This window comes from Mandrillus leucophaeus, unplaced genomic scaffold (assembly GCF_000951045.1).
Source record: "Mandrillus leucophaeus isolate KB7577 unplaced genomic scaffold, Mleu.le_1.0 Scaffold141, whole genome shotgun sequence".
Classification (NCBI taxonomy): domain Eukaryota; kingdom Metazoa; phylum Chordata; class Mammalia; order Primates; family Cercopithecidae; genus Mandrillus; species Mandrillus leucophaeus.
In genome coordinates, this window is record NW_012101377.1 from 2,083,539 (window position 1) to 2,095,602 (window position 12,064).

At 45.7% G+C, this 12,064-nt stretch overlaps 1 protein-coding gene across 3 annotated transcripts in view; it reads left to right on the plus strand.

The window, feature by feature from the left end:
- KPNA6 (karyopherin alpha 6 (importin alpha 7)) overlaps positions 1 to 9,225 on the plus strand; it is a 70,582-nt gene extending 61,357 nt beyond the window's left edge. For all 3 annotated transcript variants that reach the window (XM_011974036.1, XM_011974037.1, XM_011974035.1), the window contains exons 12-14: positions 232 to 359; positions 2,577 to 2,755; positions 3,398 to 9,225. In XM_011974036.1, the coding sequence (XP_011829426.1) occupies positions 232 to 359; positions 2,577 to 2,755; positions 3,398 to 3,585 (495 nt within the window). In that variant the 3' untranslated portion in view covers positions 3,586 to 9,225. The remainder of the gene's footprint in view (positions 1 to 231; positions 360 to 2,576; positions 2,756 to 3,397) is intronic.
- The last annotated feature ends 2,839 nt before the right edge of the window (positions 9,226 to 12,064 follow it).

Consider the following 12,064-nt stretch of genomic DNA (forward strand, 5'->3'; position numbering starts at 1 on the left):
AAAAAAAAAAAAGAAAGAAAGAAATTGGAATCAACGTGTACTATTGGTCAAAGAAGCTGTGTAACCAAAACTGGGTTCTTCTGTAGTAGCCTGTCACCTATATAGGAAGAACAAAAGAAAACTCCCAGAATGGGGAAGATGACTAAGTCTTAGCTGATTTGGGGACTAGATTTATTTATCATCCTGAAATGACTTTTTCTTTCCATCTGCCTCCCCTCAATCCTCTCTCAGGCTGTTATAGATGCAAATATCTTCCCTGTGTTGATCGAAATCCTTCAGAAAGCAGAGTTTCGTACAAGGAAAGAGGCAGCCTGGGCCATCACCAATGCCACATCAGGAGGAACCCCTGAGCAGATCAGGTATTACATTCCTTTCCCATTGTCTTGAATGATATGGATGCTCTCCCTGTTTGCTCCTGGTTTATAGGTGACCTATAAACTGCTCTTGCTCAGACAGGTCTGCCCCCTAGTCTTGATGTAATAGAATTTTACTGGTAAACTGCTACAGTGTCACTAGAATCTGGAATAGATTCCATGTAAGCCATGTGGGAATCTATTGGAGATTCTAGTGACACTGTAGCAATTTACCAGTTTTCCCTTCTGGAGAAGAGAAACATGACATGGGTATCCATCTTTTCTCTACCTTTTCCTATCCAACAGAGAACTGAAATCTATGTAGTTCTCAATTATTTCTACAAATGAAGGGGAACCGTGCTGTGGCTCACTCAAAACAGTTTCTTCAGCCTGGCCAACATAAGAAGACTCTATCTCTACAAAAGATACAAAAATTAGCTGGGCATGGTGGCATGTGCCTGTAGTCCCAGCTGAGATGGGAGGATGGTTTGAGCCTGGAAGGTCAAGGCTGCAGTGAACTGTGATTGTACCACTGCACTCCAGCCTGAGTGACAGAGCCAGAGTGTGTCCAAAAAAAAAAACCAACAAGCAAGCTGGTGTGATGTCTCATGTCTGTTATCCCAGCACCTTGGGAAGCTGAAGCAGGAGGATCCTTTAAACCCAGGAGTTCAAGACTAGCCTGGGCAACATAGGGACACCTCATGTATACAAAAATGTAAAAATTAGCAGGTTGTAGTGGTGTGTGCCTATGGCCGCAGCTACTCAGTAGGCTGAAGCAGGAGGATCACCTGAGCCCAGGAGGTCACAGCTGTAATAAGCTGTGATGATGCCACTATACTCCAGCGTTTACCACAGAGCAAGGTCCTCTCTCGAACAAAAAAGCAGCTTCTTTGGGAAATTAATTTGGGGTATGAGACTTGAAAGAAGCTAATAGAAAGCTATTTTGTGTATGTGTACTCTTTTTGAGACCGCAACCTCTGCCTCCCGGGTTCAAGCGATTCTTCTGCTTTAGCCTCCTGAGTAGCTGGGATTACAGGCGTGTGCCACCACACCCAGCCAATTATTTGTATTTTTAGTAGAAACGGGGTTTCACCATGTTAGCAGACTGGTTTTGAACTCCTGACCTCAGGTGATGCTCCCACTTCGGCTTCCCAAAGTGCTGAGATTACAAGCATGAAGCACCAGGCCTGTGTACTCTTTTATTTTAGTTTCCATTATCTGAACATTAGTGGGAAGTGGTGGGAATAGATAGGTGTCTTGCCCTTCACCTGTTGCCTGTTAAGGGGAGCATAGTCAGTATATGTAAAGCCTTAGGAGAAAAGAGATAGCTGTTGAGTTAAGCTTTGAAGGATAAATATGGGATTATAAAAGGCCTCTTAGGGAAAAGCATAAATAAAGGTACAAGAATCAGAAACCTGGAGACCTTTACAAGTGTGACTAGAATGTATTGTCCTTGGAAGGGAATAATGGGAGGCAGAGCTAGAAAAGAACTGGGAGCCAGATTGCAGGGCATCCAGGCTGGGCTGGGCTTGTGGTATTATGGTATTGTTGTGCCACAGAATTTGGAATTCAGGGAAATAGGGAGCCTGTGAAAAATTTTAAGCAGGGAAGTGATATGTTCAGAGGGGTAATGTTGCAGCTAAGGAGACAGAGGCAAGGAGGAGGAATGTTTGGTAGCATCCACATGTGAAATGAACTAGACCAATATCAACAGGAAGGTAGAGAGATAGAGAAAGGATAAGCAGTTATCAAGGCTCAGTAAGAGCAGTGGCTCACACCTATTATCCCAGCACTTTGGGAGGCTAAGGTGGGAGGATCACTTGAGACCAGCAATTTGAGACCAGCCTGGGCAACATAATGAGACTTTGTCTCTACAAAAAATAAAAAATAAAATTAGCTGAGAAAAAATAAAATTAGCACACACCTGTAGTCACAGCTGTTTGGGAGGCTGAGGCAGGAGGATCACTTGAGCCCAGGAGTTTGATGCTGCAGTGCGCTGGGATCGCACCACTGCACCCCAGCCTGGGTGACAGAGCAAGACCGTCTCAAAAAAAAAAAAGACTTAGTTGGGGAAGACTCTCATTCTCTGGTGTGGAATGAGGTGTTGCACAATTCTTAAAAATAAAAAAATAGTAAGAGTGAGTTGGTGAGAGTGCAGAGTACCTGCCCAGCACTTCATTTGTCCTGTACTAGTTTAGAACTTGCCTGGTCTCTGGCCCCTAGGTACCTGGTCTCACTGGGCTGCATCAAACCCCTATGTGATTTGCTGACTGTAATGGATTCGAAGATTGTGCAAGTGGCCCTCAATGGACTGGAGAACATCCTGCGACTTGGAGAGCAAGAGGGCAAGCGCAGTGGCTCAGGGGTCAATCCCTATTGTGGCCTCATAGAGGAAGCCTATGGTATGTGCCCTCTCCTCAATCTAGGTCAAAACCTGAGACTAGGCCTCCAACGTGGTATACATATGTTGGTGGTGGCAGAGTGTGGGTTGGGGAGCATCCATAGCTTCCATGAGACTGACGTCTGTGTCTCCAGAACAGTTAAGAGCTCCTGCCCTAGCCAAGTTTAACCATCACAGGGTTTCAGATGTTACCATGAGTATAACGGGGATGAACTGAGTAGCTGGGGTACAGTTAGGATTTGGACTTGGCTCATCTTTTGAGTTCAGAGTTATCTCCCACCAGTTTCTTCTCCTCCTAAGGAGCGATAGATAAGTTCTCTTTCTGATAGGTTGTACCTATAAGAGTGCTGGATTGACTCATCACTCATCCCTGAGAGGCTGATGATTTGCCCAGGTCATGTACCTAGTTTAAAGCAGAATCAGGACTAGAATCTCTGTAACTGACATTTTGGTCTCTCCTTTGGGATTCTGTAGTTTTGAGAAGAAATCTTAACTCTCCTCTTTCAGGTCCAAGAGTGATCTGATCATATGAACTTGTGTTTGTAAGCACTAACATACCTCATGGAAGGAAAAATAGGTAAATGTTTCACCTGCCCATAGAAAAGCACTCACACTTCCCTCTCCTTCCTTCTTACTATTGTAGGCTTGGATAAAATTGAGTTTCTCCAGAGCCATGAGAACCAAGAAATCTACCAGAAGGCCTTCGACCTCATTGAGCACTACTTTGGTGTAGAAGACGATGATAGCAGCCTGGCTCCCCAAGTGGATGAAACGCAACAGCAGTTCATCTTCCAGCAGCCTGAGGCCCCCATGGAGGGCTTCCAGCTATAATATCTGCCTCCGGGGAGGGGAGGGGATGGGAAGCACCACCAGCCAGCGGAAGAGCAGCCCCTGGTGGGCGGGAAAGCAGTGTCCCCACCATCAGCCACCACACACCTCTGCTGCCCTGGAGACTGTGCTCTTGACCTGCTCCACCCCCTTCCCTGGAGGGAGCACCCTCTGGACAGACAGAACCATCTGAGGCTCACCTTTGGGTTTTGTGACAAGAAGGGGACGTGTTGGGTTTTTCTTCCTTACACTATATTTTGGCTGCACACATGTCTTTAACCCAGGAGCCCAGGGGTAGACAAAGGAGGACTAAGGTAATCAATTTGCACCTTTTTTTATTTTTATCTTTTTTCTTTTTTTCTTCAGTGGTGACTTCCTTCCCTTTATCTTTTTTCATTCTTCCCAGTCCTCTGCCCTGATCTGTGTAACTCTTATCTTGGGTACTTGAGCAGACGGTATATTCCAGAGGTGGGAGGTGGGAGGGGAAGGGAGAAACCCAAAACAAAGTGTTCTTGCTCTGACAGAATATTAATCTTGTACGCTTGGATTGAGTTATTTAATTTTTTCTTTTGCACATTTTTCTTGTATTAAGATTGCTCTTCCCAAGAGCCACGAGTTCCTGGTTTTAATAAACCCAGCTGCCTGCATTGCCTGGGACTAGACTAGGCTGATGGGGAGGCTACCATGAAACAAAGGTCCCTCCTTCCCTCTGACTCTTTGCCCAGACCTCTTTAGTTTGGGAGATCCTCCTCACTCTCCTGGAGTGTCTCAAGTACACCAGTGGGAGTGCAGGGGAGGAGCACAGGCCTTCACATGGGGCTTCCCACGTATAGCTACTGATCCCATATTTCCTACTCACCTTCCAAATGGTGCGACCCAACTTCATTTGTTTACTTGAAAATTCCCACTCGGGGTTTAGAGAACCTCTGAGGTGGCTGTATTTTCTCCTAAGCTTGAGATAGGGGGCTGTGGTCCTTCCTCTCTCCTGAGGAGAAAGTCCCTGCTCTGGTGACCTGTAAGCTGCAGAGGAGGTTGGAGTGAGAGTGTCATGTATTGGGATAGTCAGGGATCCCTGCCTTTGGCCTTTTCTTCTTCTTCCTCTTCCATAGTTGGATCATGTATATTTTACTTCTAAAGGAGAGAATGTCAAAAAGTTCTGTATTTTTTTATATTCTATATATTAGGTAGGTCAATCTTAATTGGTCTCAAGAGGAAGAACTGTCATTTCTGTAAGTAGGATACTGTGAGGAAGACCAAAAAGAGATGTGGATGCTTCCTCGCTCAGGAGGCCTGAGCTTGGTCCTTTTCCTCTCTGCTTGGATTCTGGACCACCACCTGGGACCAACCTTCAACTCTGGAACCTTCATAAAGCAGGTCAGCGTGGCCTGATTGTCCCAGGACCTGAAGGGAGCAAGGATGGCCTCAGGGCCTAGTGAAGTCTGCTACTCTGTCCTTACTGCTGAACATCCTGCTTGTACCAGGAAACTCAGAAGCAGTTTGCCTTGTCAAATTCAATCTCAGTGGCCATTGTCCACATAACCAATCACCCATGGCTGCCTCTCCTATTATCTATTATCACTGAAACTTAGTAGCCTGCTTTTTTTTTTTTTTTCTTAAGAGCTATTGCTTATCTTCCCTGTTTGGGATCCTTGTTCCTGGTTTAGGTTTTCCCTTCCTTGTGACGATTATAATCCAGATGCCTTTTCTTTCTGTTTGAATTACAGTAGTGCAGTGCCTCAGTGGCTTGCCTGTGCCTCTGGGTGGATTACATGTGATAGTAAAGCCCACCTGTTTGGATGGGAGTAGAGGAAGTTGGTGTAGACCAGCTGTGGAGCTGAAGGCACAGTCCGCCCCACCCCAACCTCCCCACTATGGTTAGTCAAGAGGCATCCAGCTCCAAGCTCTGCTTTTCCTTCCTCTGAAACAATACCATTCTTGCTTCTATTGCTACACATCTCCTGGCTCAGGTGAAATCCACGCCCTTCTGCTTATAGACCTAAAGTTCAGGTACTTACTGCTGGCCATTGGTCTTGAATTTTCCCTCTGCTAGTGCTGCGGTCCCACTTCAAAGCCATTTTCTGAGGAGGATGGTTTAGGGCTGGCAATTGTCCCTGAAAAATCACACCCATGTTGTACCACCTTGGTGAGTCAGATGCCACTCATCAGCTTGGGAATGATGGCTGCCAACTCCCAATCTCCCAGGAAGGCGGGGGGCAGAATCGTTTTTTCACTTGGCCTGCTACCTCCATTACAAAACCATTCTCTTACAGTTGAAAAAAAAAAAAAAAAAGCCCTCCCCCACCCAACCTCCTCCCATTGTTCTCATCCAAAGGGCAATTTAGTAGGATCTACTTTGTACATCTCAAGTAACAGTTAAGTCCCTGATATTGGGACCAGATTCTTAGTGTAAGACATATACATCCTGCTTGCCCAGCTGTTCCTCCAAAATCTGCTTTGGCTTCAGCTCCGGGTCCTGTACCAGATGGAAAATTTTTTTGGTTATCTGGTTGCTGCTTAAAGCCAGTTTTCCCTAAGAGCTCCAAAGGCTAAAGTCTACTGGGGGCAGAGTGTGAGGCTAGATTTCTCATCAGAGAAAAGTGGCCTCTAGGAGTTTTCATTTATGTCTTCTCCAGACCAGGTTTTGCTGTTATCTTCCTTTAATCAACGCTTTCAACCAACAGGTGAAGTTCTTCCAGCCCACAGAGTCAGTAATACCATCTTTTCTATCACCCCCTTTCCTTTGGCCATGTAATGAAGCAAAATATTATTTATTTAGCCCAGGCTTGAGAGCCACTGTTTGTGGGCAGTCTCCATCTAGATTCCAGACCCTGGCCTAAGCAAGCTAAGGCTCTCTGGTTATTGTCAGGATGGAGCCCCCCTACCCCAGTCTGCTGTAGGGAATACCCTAATAGTTGAGGCATGCTTTTGGAATCCTGGCATGTTGGCATATGGCTGGTCTATCCTTTTTAAGATCTCTGGTTAGGGGTATCTAGATATGGATTAGGAGGGACAAGGAGCCCTTTTCTTGACTAATATGTTCAAATACTTTTTTGAACAGTGCCAGCCGCTCCAGGCATCCCACTCCCAAATCATCATCTTTAGTACTAACAGGGTCTCTGGTCTTAGAAGCCTGCCTTCAGATGCCAGCTGACCCCAGTGACTGCCTGGCCTTGATGTTGGCTGCAACCTTCTGATAGAACCACATGGATTCCACCCACTGCTGGCCAGTCTTGTTACATGGGTCAGGGAACACAAATGGCACCCCCAGGGAGCAGGTGTTGACCTCAGTTTTCAGACACCCTTGGTGTTCCTCCTTACCTAGAGCCCATTAATCTACCCCATCAACTCTCTGCCATGAAAGCCATCTTCCAGGAGCCCTGTTTTTTGGAGCCGAGCTACACAGATTATAGCTGCTATTGTACTTAAATAAGGGAGAGGAAAAGAAGGTTCTCAGGCACAGACTTTCTATTTTTCTCAAGCCAAACCAGTTTAAAATGAAAACTGTCTAGCAGAATGAACTGTATTTCCATTTTTTCATGTCTACCCGCCTTCCCCCCATACCCTAAAGTTGTACTTGTTGCAAGCAAACTAGAAGGAAAGGATAGGAAAGCCTGACACTACTAACCTCACCTCCCATACACCTCTTTGAAGGCCCCAGCTCTTTTGTTCAGGCCTCTCTTCTCCCCTAGACTCACTCAGCTTGGTATCCACCATCTTGAGCATTCTTCAGGGGATTCATCTAGGGTTCAGATTCCAGACTCTCAGCTGAAGACAGGGAGCCAATTTCCCCAGGTCCTTGCAGGTAATCCAGGGACCCAGTAGGGAGAACAGGCTGGCTGGGGCATTAGGAATGTATGTACCTCTCTGCCTCCCTGGCAGCCTGGGGAACGGTGGAGAGCTCAGTGCACTAAACCATGGTAAACATCTCCATGATAGAACTACCCTTTAGTGAGTGTGAGGCTGAGATATTGCTTAGAATAAATTTCTTCCATAGCCATTTAGGATTGCATGTTCTAGACCAACCTTGTCCAGTATGTTTTCTGTTTGAGCTTTTTCATTCTTTTGGTAAGCCAACAAGTTGAGAATTTGGCCCTACTGGGGTCCATGTAGTGGGCACTAGCTGCTCTTTGGCCAAGGCCTTCATAAATGATTCAGTCTCTCATTATCTGTCCTCTAGCCTCATACCCTGATTTAGACTGTGGCAAAGGAAGAATTTGAGGTCAAGACCAACCAAATCTGTGAATTCAAGCTGTTATTTTTTTCTCTGCAAGGGCACTTTGCTTCAGGTCTGGGCTACGTGCAGAACCGAAGCTGGCTGTGAGAGTTAGAAGAGGCATCATTACATGTTAGGCCCAGAACACCATGGGAAAAGGTTTATGTAGCATATCTTCAGTGGCCTGCCTAGCTGCTCCTGGGCCAGCCTGACTTCTGATGTCCATATAAGCTCATACCTGAACCCTGCTGCTGAACCCCAGCCCTGTTCTCTTGTAACTATTATATATGCCATGTCCTGGGGGGCACTGAAGGAAGTAAGCTCTCGGAGACCCTACCTCTGACTCAGAGCATGTCCTTAAAGAGTCCACATCTGGCCGGGCGCGATGGCACACGCCTGTAATCCCAGCACTTTGGGAGGCCGAGGTGGGCGGATCACAAGGTCAGGAGTTTGAGACCAGCCTGGCAACATAGTGAAACCTCGTCTCTACTAAAAATACAAAAAATTAGCTGGGCGTGGTGGCAGACGCCTATAATCCCAGCTACTTGGGAGGCTGAGGCAGGAGAATCACTTGAACCCAGAAGGCGGAGGTTGCAGTGAGCCAAGATTACGCAACTGCACTTCAGCTCGGGTGACAGTGCGAGACTCCGTCTCAAAAAAAAAAAAAAAATCCACATCTTCAGCTGGGCACGGTGGCTCATGCCTGTAATCCTAGCACTTTGGGAGGCCAAGGCAGGTGGATCACTTGAGGTCAGGAGTTCAAAACCAGCCTGGCCAACATAGTGAAACCCCGTCCCTACTTTAAAAAAAAAAAAAAAAAAAGCCAGGTGTGATGGTGGGCACCTGTGATCCCAGCTACGCGGGAGGCTGAGGCAGGAGAATCTGTTGAACCCAGGAGGCAGAGGTTGCAGTGAGCCAAGATTGCATCAGCCTGGGTGACAGGGTGAGACTCTATCTCAAAAAAAAAAAAAAAGTCCACATCTTCATGAACACTCAGACTCTGAAGCTGGGTGTCGGCTTTTTTAGCCAGCTTTTGTGGGAATTGCCTTTGACCTGTTAAAGAAGGAAAGTGGGTAATGGAGTCCCAGCCACTCAAGAGACTGGATATCCCCCAAGAATGGCTTGAGTTACCAGCTATGGACCCTTGGAAGATGAATCTAATCCTTCTCACTGGTTTTTCTTTGCAAATTCATTTGCTTTTATTTTTCTAATAACTATAAACTCTATTTTCCATGTTCTCAGGGCCCCTGGGTAGACAGACACAGCTTGATTTCAGAGCATACATAGGCCAAGAAACCATGGCATTGAGTGTGCTGAGTCCAGACAAATGTTATTTATATACACATCCAAATTTGAAGAGAAAATGTATTTCTTTAGGTTTCAAACACTGTAATAGATATAAAGCAAAAATAAAAACCTGTTGCAAAGTTCTAAATTGTCTTCTTTGGTTTGGAGTGACCCTAGACTGGATTTGGGGGAAGAGAATAAGGAGGTGTTTAAACTTGTAGCTTAACAGTGGAAATAAGAGTTGTACCAACCTGTACCTGCTGTAAAGTTTTTTTCATCGGCTTTATTGAAATATAATTGACACAATAAATTGTACATATTTAAAGTATGTACACTTTGATAAATTGAAACACATATGCACCCATAAAACAACCACAAGATAGTGAATATATCTATGATCTTCATAAGCCATAAGCTTCCTGCTTGAGAATCCCTCCTTTCTGCCCCACCTCCAGCAACCACTGATCTGTGGCTGTCACTGTAGTTCAGTTTGCATTTTCTAGAGTTTCTCTAAATGATTTTGACTTACTGTCATCAGCACTACTCTACAGCCCTTTGAACCCTTTTTTTTTTTTTGAAACGGAGGTTTTTATTCTTGGCATCCAGGCTGGAGTGCAATGGCGTGACCTCGGTTCACTGCAACCTCTGCCTCCCGGGTTCAAGCGATTCTCCTGCCTCAGCCTCCCAAGTAGCTGGGATTACAGGCGCCCACCACCACACCCAGCTAATTTTTGTATTTTTAGTAGAGACGGTTTCACCACGTTGGCCAGGCTGGTCTTGAACTCCTGATCTCAGGTGATCCTCCTGCCTCCGCCAAAGTGCTGGGATTACAGGCATGAGCCATCGTGCCTGGCCTGAACCTCTTAAGATCAAATAATTCACAGACTCCTCCTTTTAGTTTAGATCAATTCCTAAAACATAGATGACAGACAAGCAGCCAGAAAGCTTATTGAACCCACAGGAAGGTTTTGCTTGGCAGAGTGTTTAAGTTTGAATTAGTTGCCAACATTTTTTTTTTTTTTTTTTTTTGAGACAAGAGTCTCGCTCTGTCGCCCAGGCTGGAGTGCAGTGGCGCGATCTCGGCTCACTGCAAGTTCCGCCGCCCGGGTTCATGCCATTCTCCTGCCTCAGCCTCCCGAGTAGCTGGGACTACAGGTGCCCGCCACCATGCCCGGCTAATTTTTTGTATTTTTAGTAGAGACGGGGTTTCACCGTGTTAGCCAGGATGGTCTCGATCTCCCGACCTTGTGATCTGCCCGTCTCGGCCTCCCAAAGTGCTGGGATTACAGGCTTGAGCCACCGCGCCCGGGCAACATTTTTTTAAAAAATCAAGAAATGTCTGTCTGGAAAAAGACTCTCATGAAGTATCCATTTTTAAAAAGAGGCCAAGCTGTTTGGCTCATGCCTGTAATCCCAACCCTTTGGGAGGCCAAGGCAGGAGGATCACTTGAGGCCAGGAGCTCAAGACCAGCCTGGGCAGCATAGTGAGACCTGTCTCTACAAAAAAATTTAAAAGCTGGCTGTGGTGGCACATACCTGTAGTCCTAGCTACTTGGGAGGCTGGGGCAAGAGGATCACTTGAGTGCAGGTGGTCGAGTCTGCAGTGAGCTAAAATGATCACTGCACTCCAGCCCCAACAGCCGAGTAAAACCTATCTACAAAAAAGAAAAATACTATCTGGTCCTACCCGGCCTGAGTTTCTGCTTGGTAACAATGTGCAAGAGCTGCTGTATTTTACTGCAATCACCACCTCTCTCAATCTGGCAGGTGCTAATATTGTTGCTATACATTGTTTATAGCAAAGGAGAAAGTAACTTGTTAACCCATGTTTCTGTCCAATATTCTTGCCTGTTCTCATTACCTAGCCGGCCCCTCTAGGCTATTGTTGGCCCTTCCACTACATCCTCTACCCTTCACCCCAGGCATACATTTTTATGTTCTTTATCTCACCTAGAACACCCTCTATATGAAAATGTATCAAGGCCTGATTTATATGGTGCCTCCTCAAGAGATTTCCAGAATGCTTTTCTAGAAATAATCAGGGCCTTGTTTCAGGACACGTAGATTCCAAATCTTTCTGAGCCTCAGTTCCATCATTATACTACAAGTTGAATATCTCTTATCCAACATGCTTGGGACCAGAAATGTTTCGAATTTGGGATTTTCTCAAACTTTACCGGTTGAGCTTCCCTAATCTGAAAATCTGAAATCCAAAATGCACTGCTCTGAAGTCTTTCACTGAGCCTTTGGGGGAAATATTTAACATCCTAACAGCCCTAAACCAACACTCAATTAGTACAACAGTTTACAATCTTCTCTACCCACAGCCTGATGCGAGGCTCTGGGACTAGAATATTTAGCCAACAGTTCTTGCAAAATTAACTGACTTATAAGCAAATAGTAATTTCAACACCTCACTGCTAATGCTGTAACAGAACTCTGCAGACCTAGGGAGCAAGTACGGATTGCAGAGCACTGGGAAGGCTCTGAAGTGACCTTTGAACTGGGCCTCAAAAAATTTTGGGTTTGGCAAAAGCCAGACCTCTTAGGCTTCAAATTCTAGGCACAAGGATTGTTGGGTTTGACTTAATTATCCAGAAACAATGAGGATACAGAATTGTGATATCACGTGTAGAGAATTGTGGGGTTTTTTCTACTTTAACCCCAGTGAGACTTTGTAGAGTATGGGGTAGAGAAAAGGCTCATGAATATGCCTGAAGCCTGACTCAGCACCTTCCTGAGGAACTGACTGCCAAAACGGTAATGGAGAGGGGAAAATATGACCTACTTTCACAAGTTACCTTGACTGCCTCAGGGAAACCTGCTGTGGTAGTGTTTCTTCTGGGTAAAAGACAGGGTAGCCGAGTAGTTACCTGGGTGCTGGTGTCAGACTTACGTTTTGAATCCCTGTTTTAACCACTCACTATCCATGTGACCTTGGACAAGTTACCTAACCTTTCTCTTACTGTCCTTTTCCGTAAA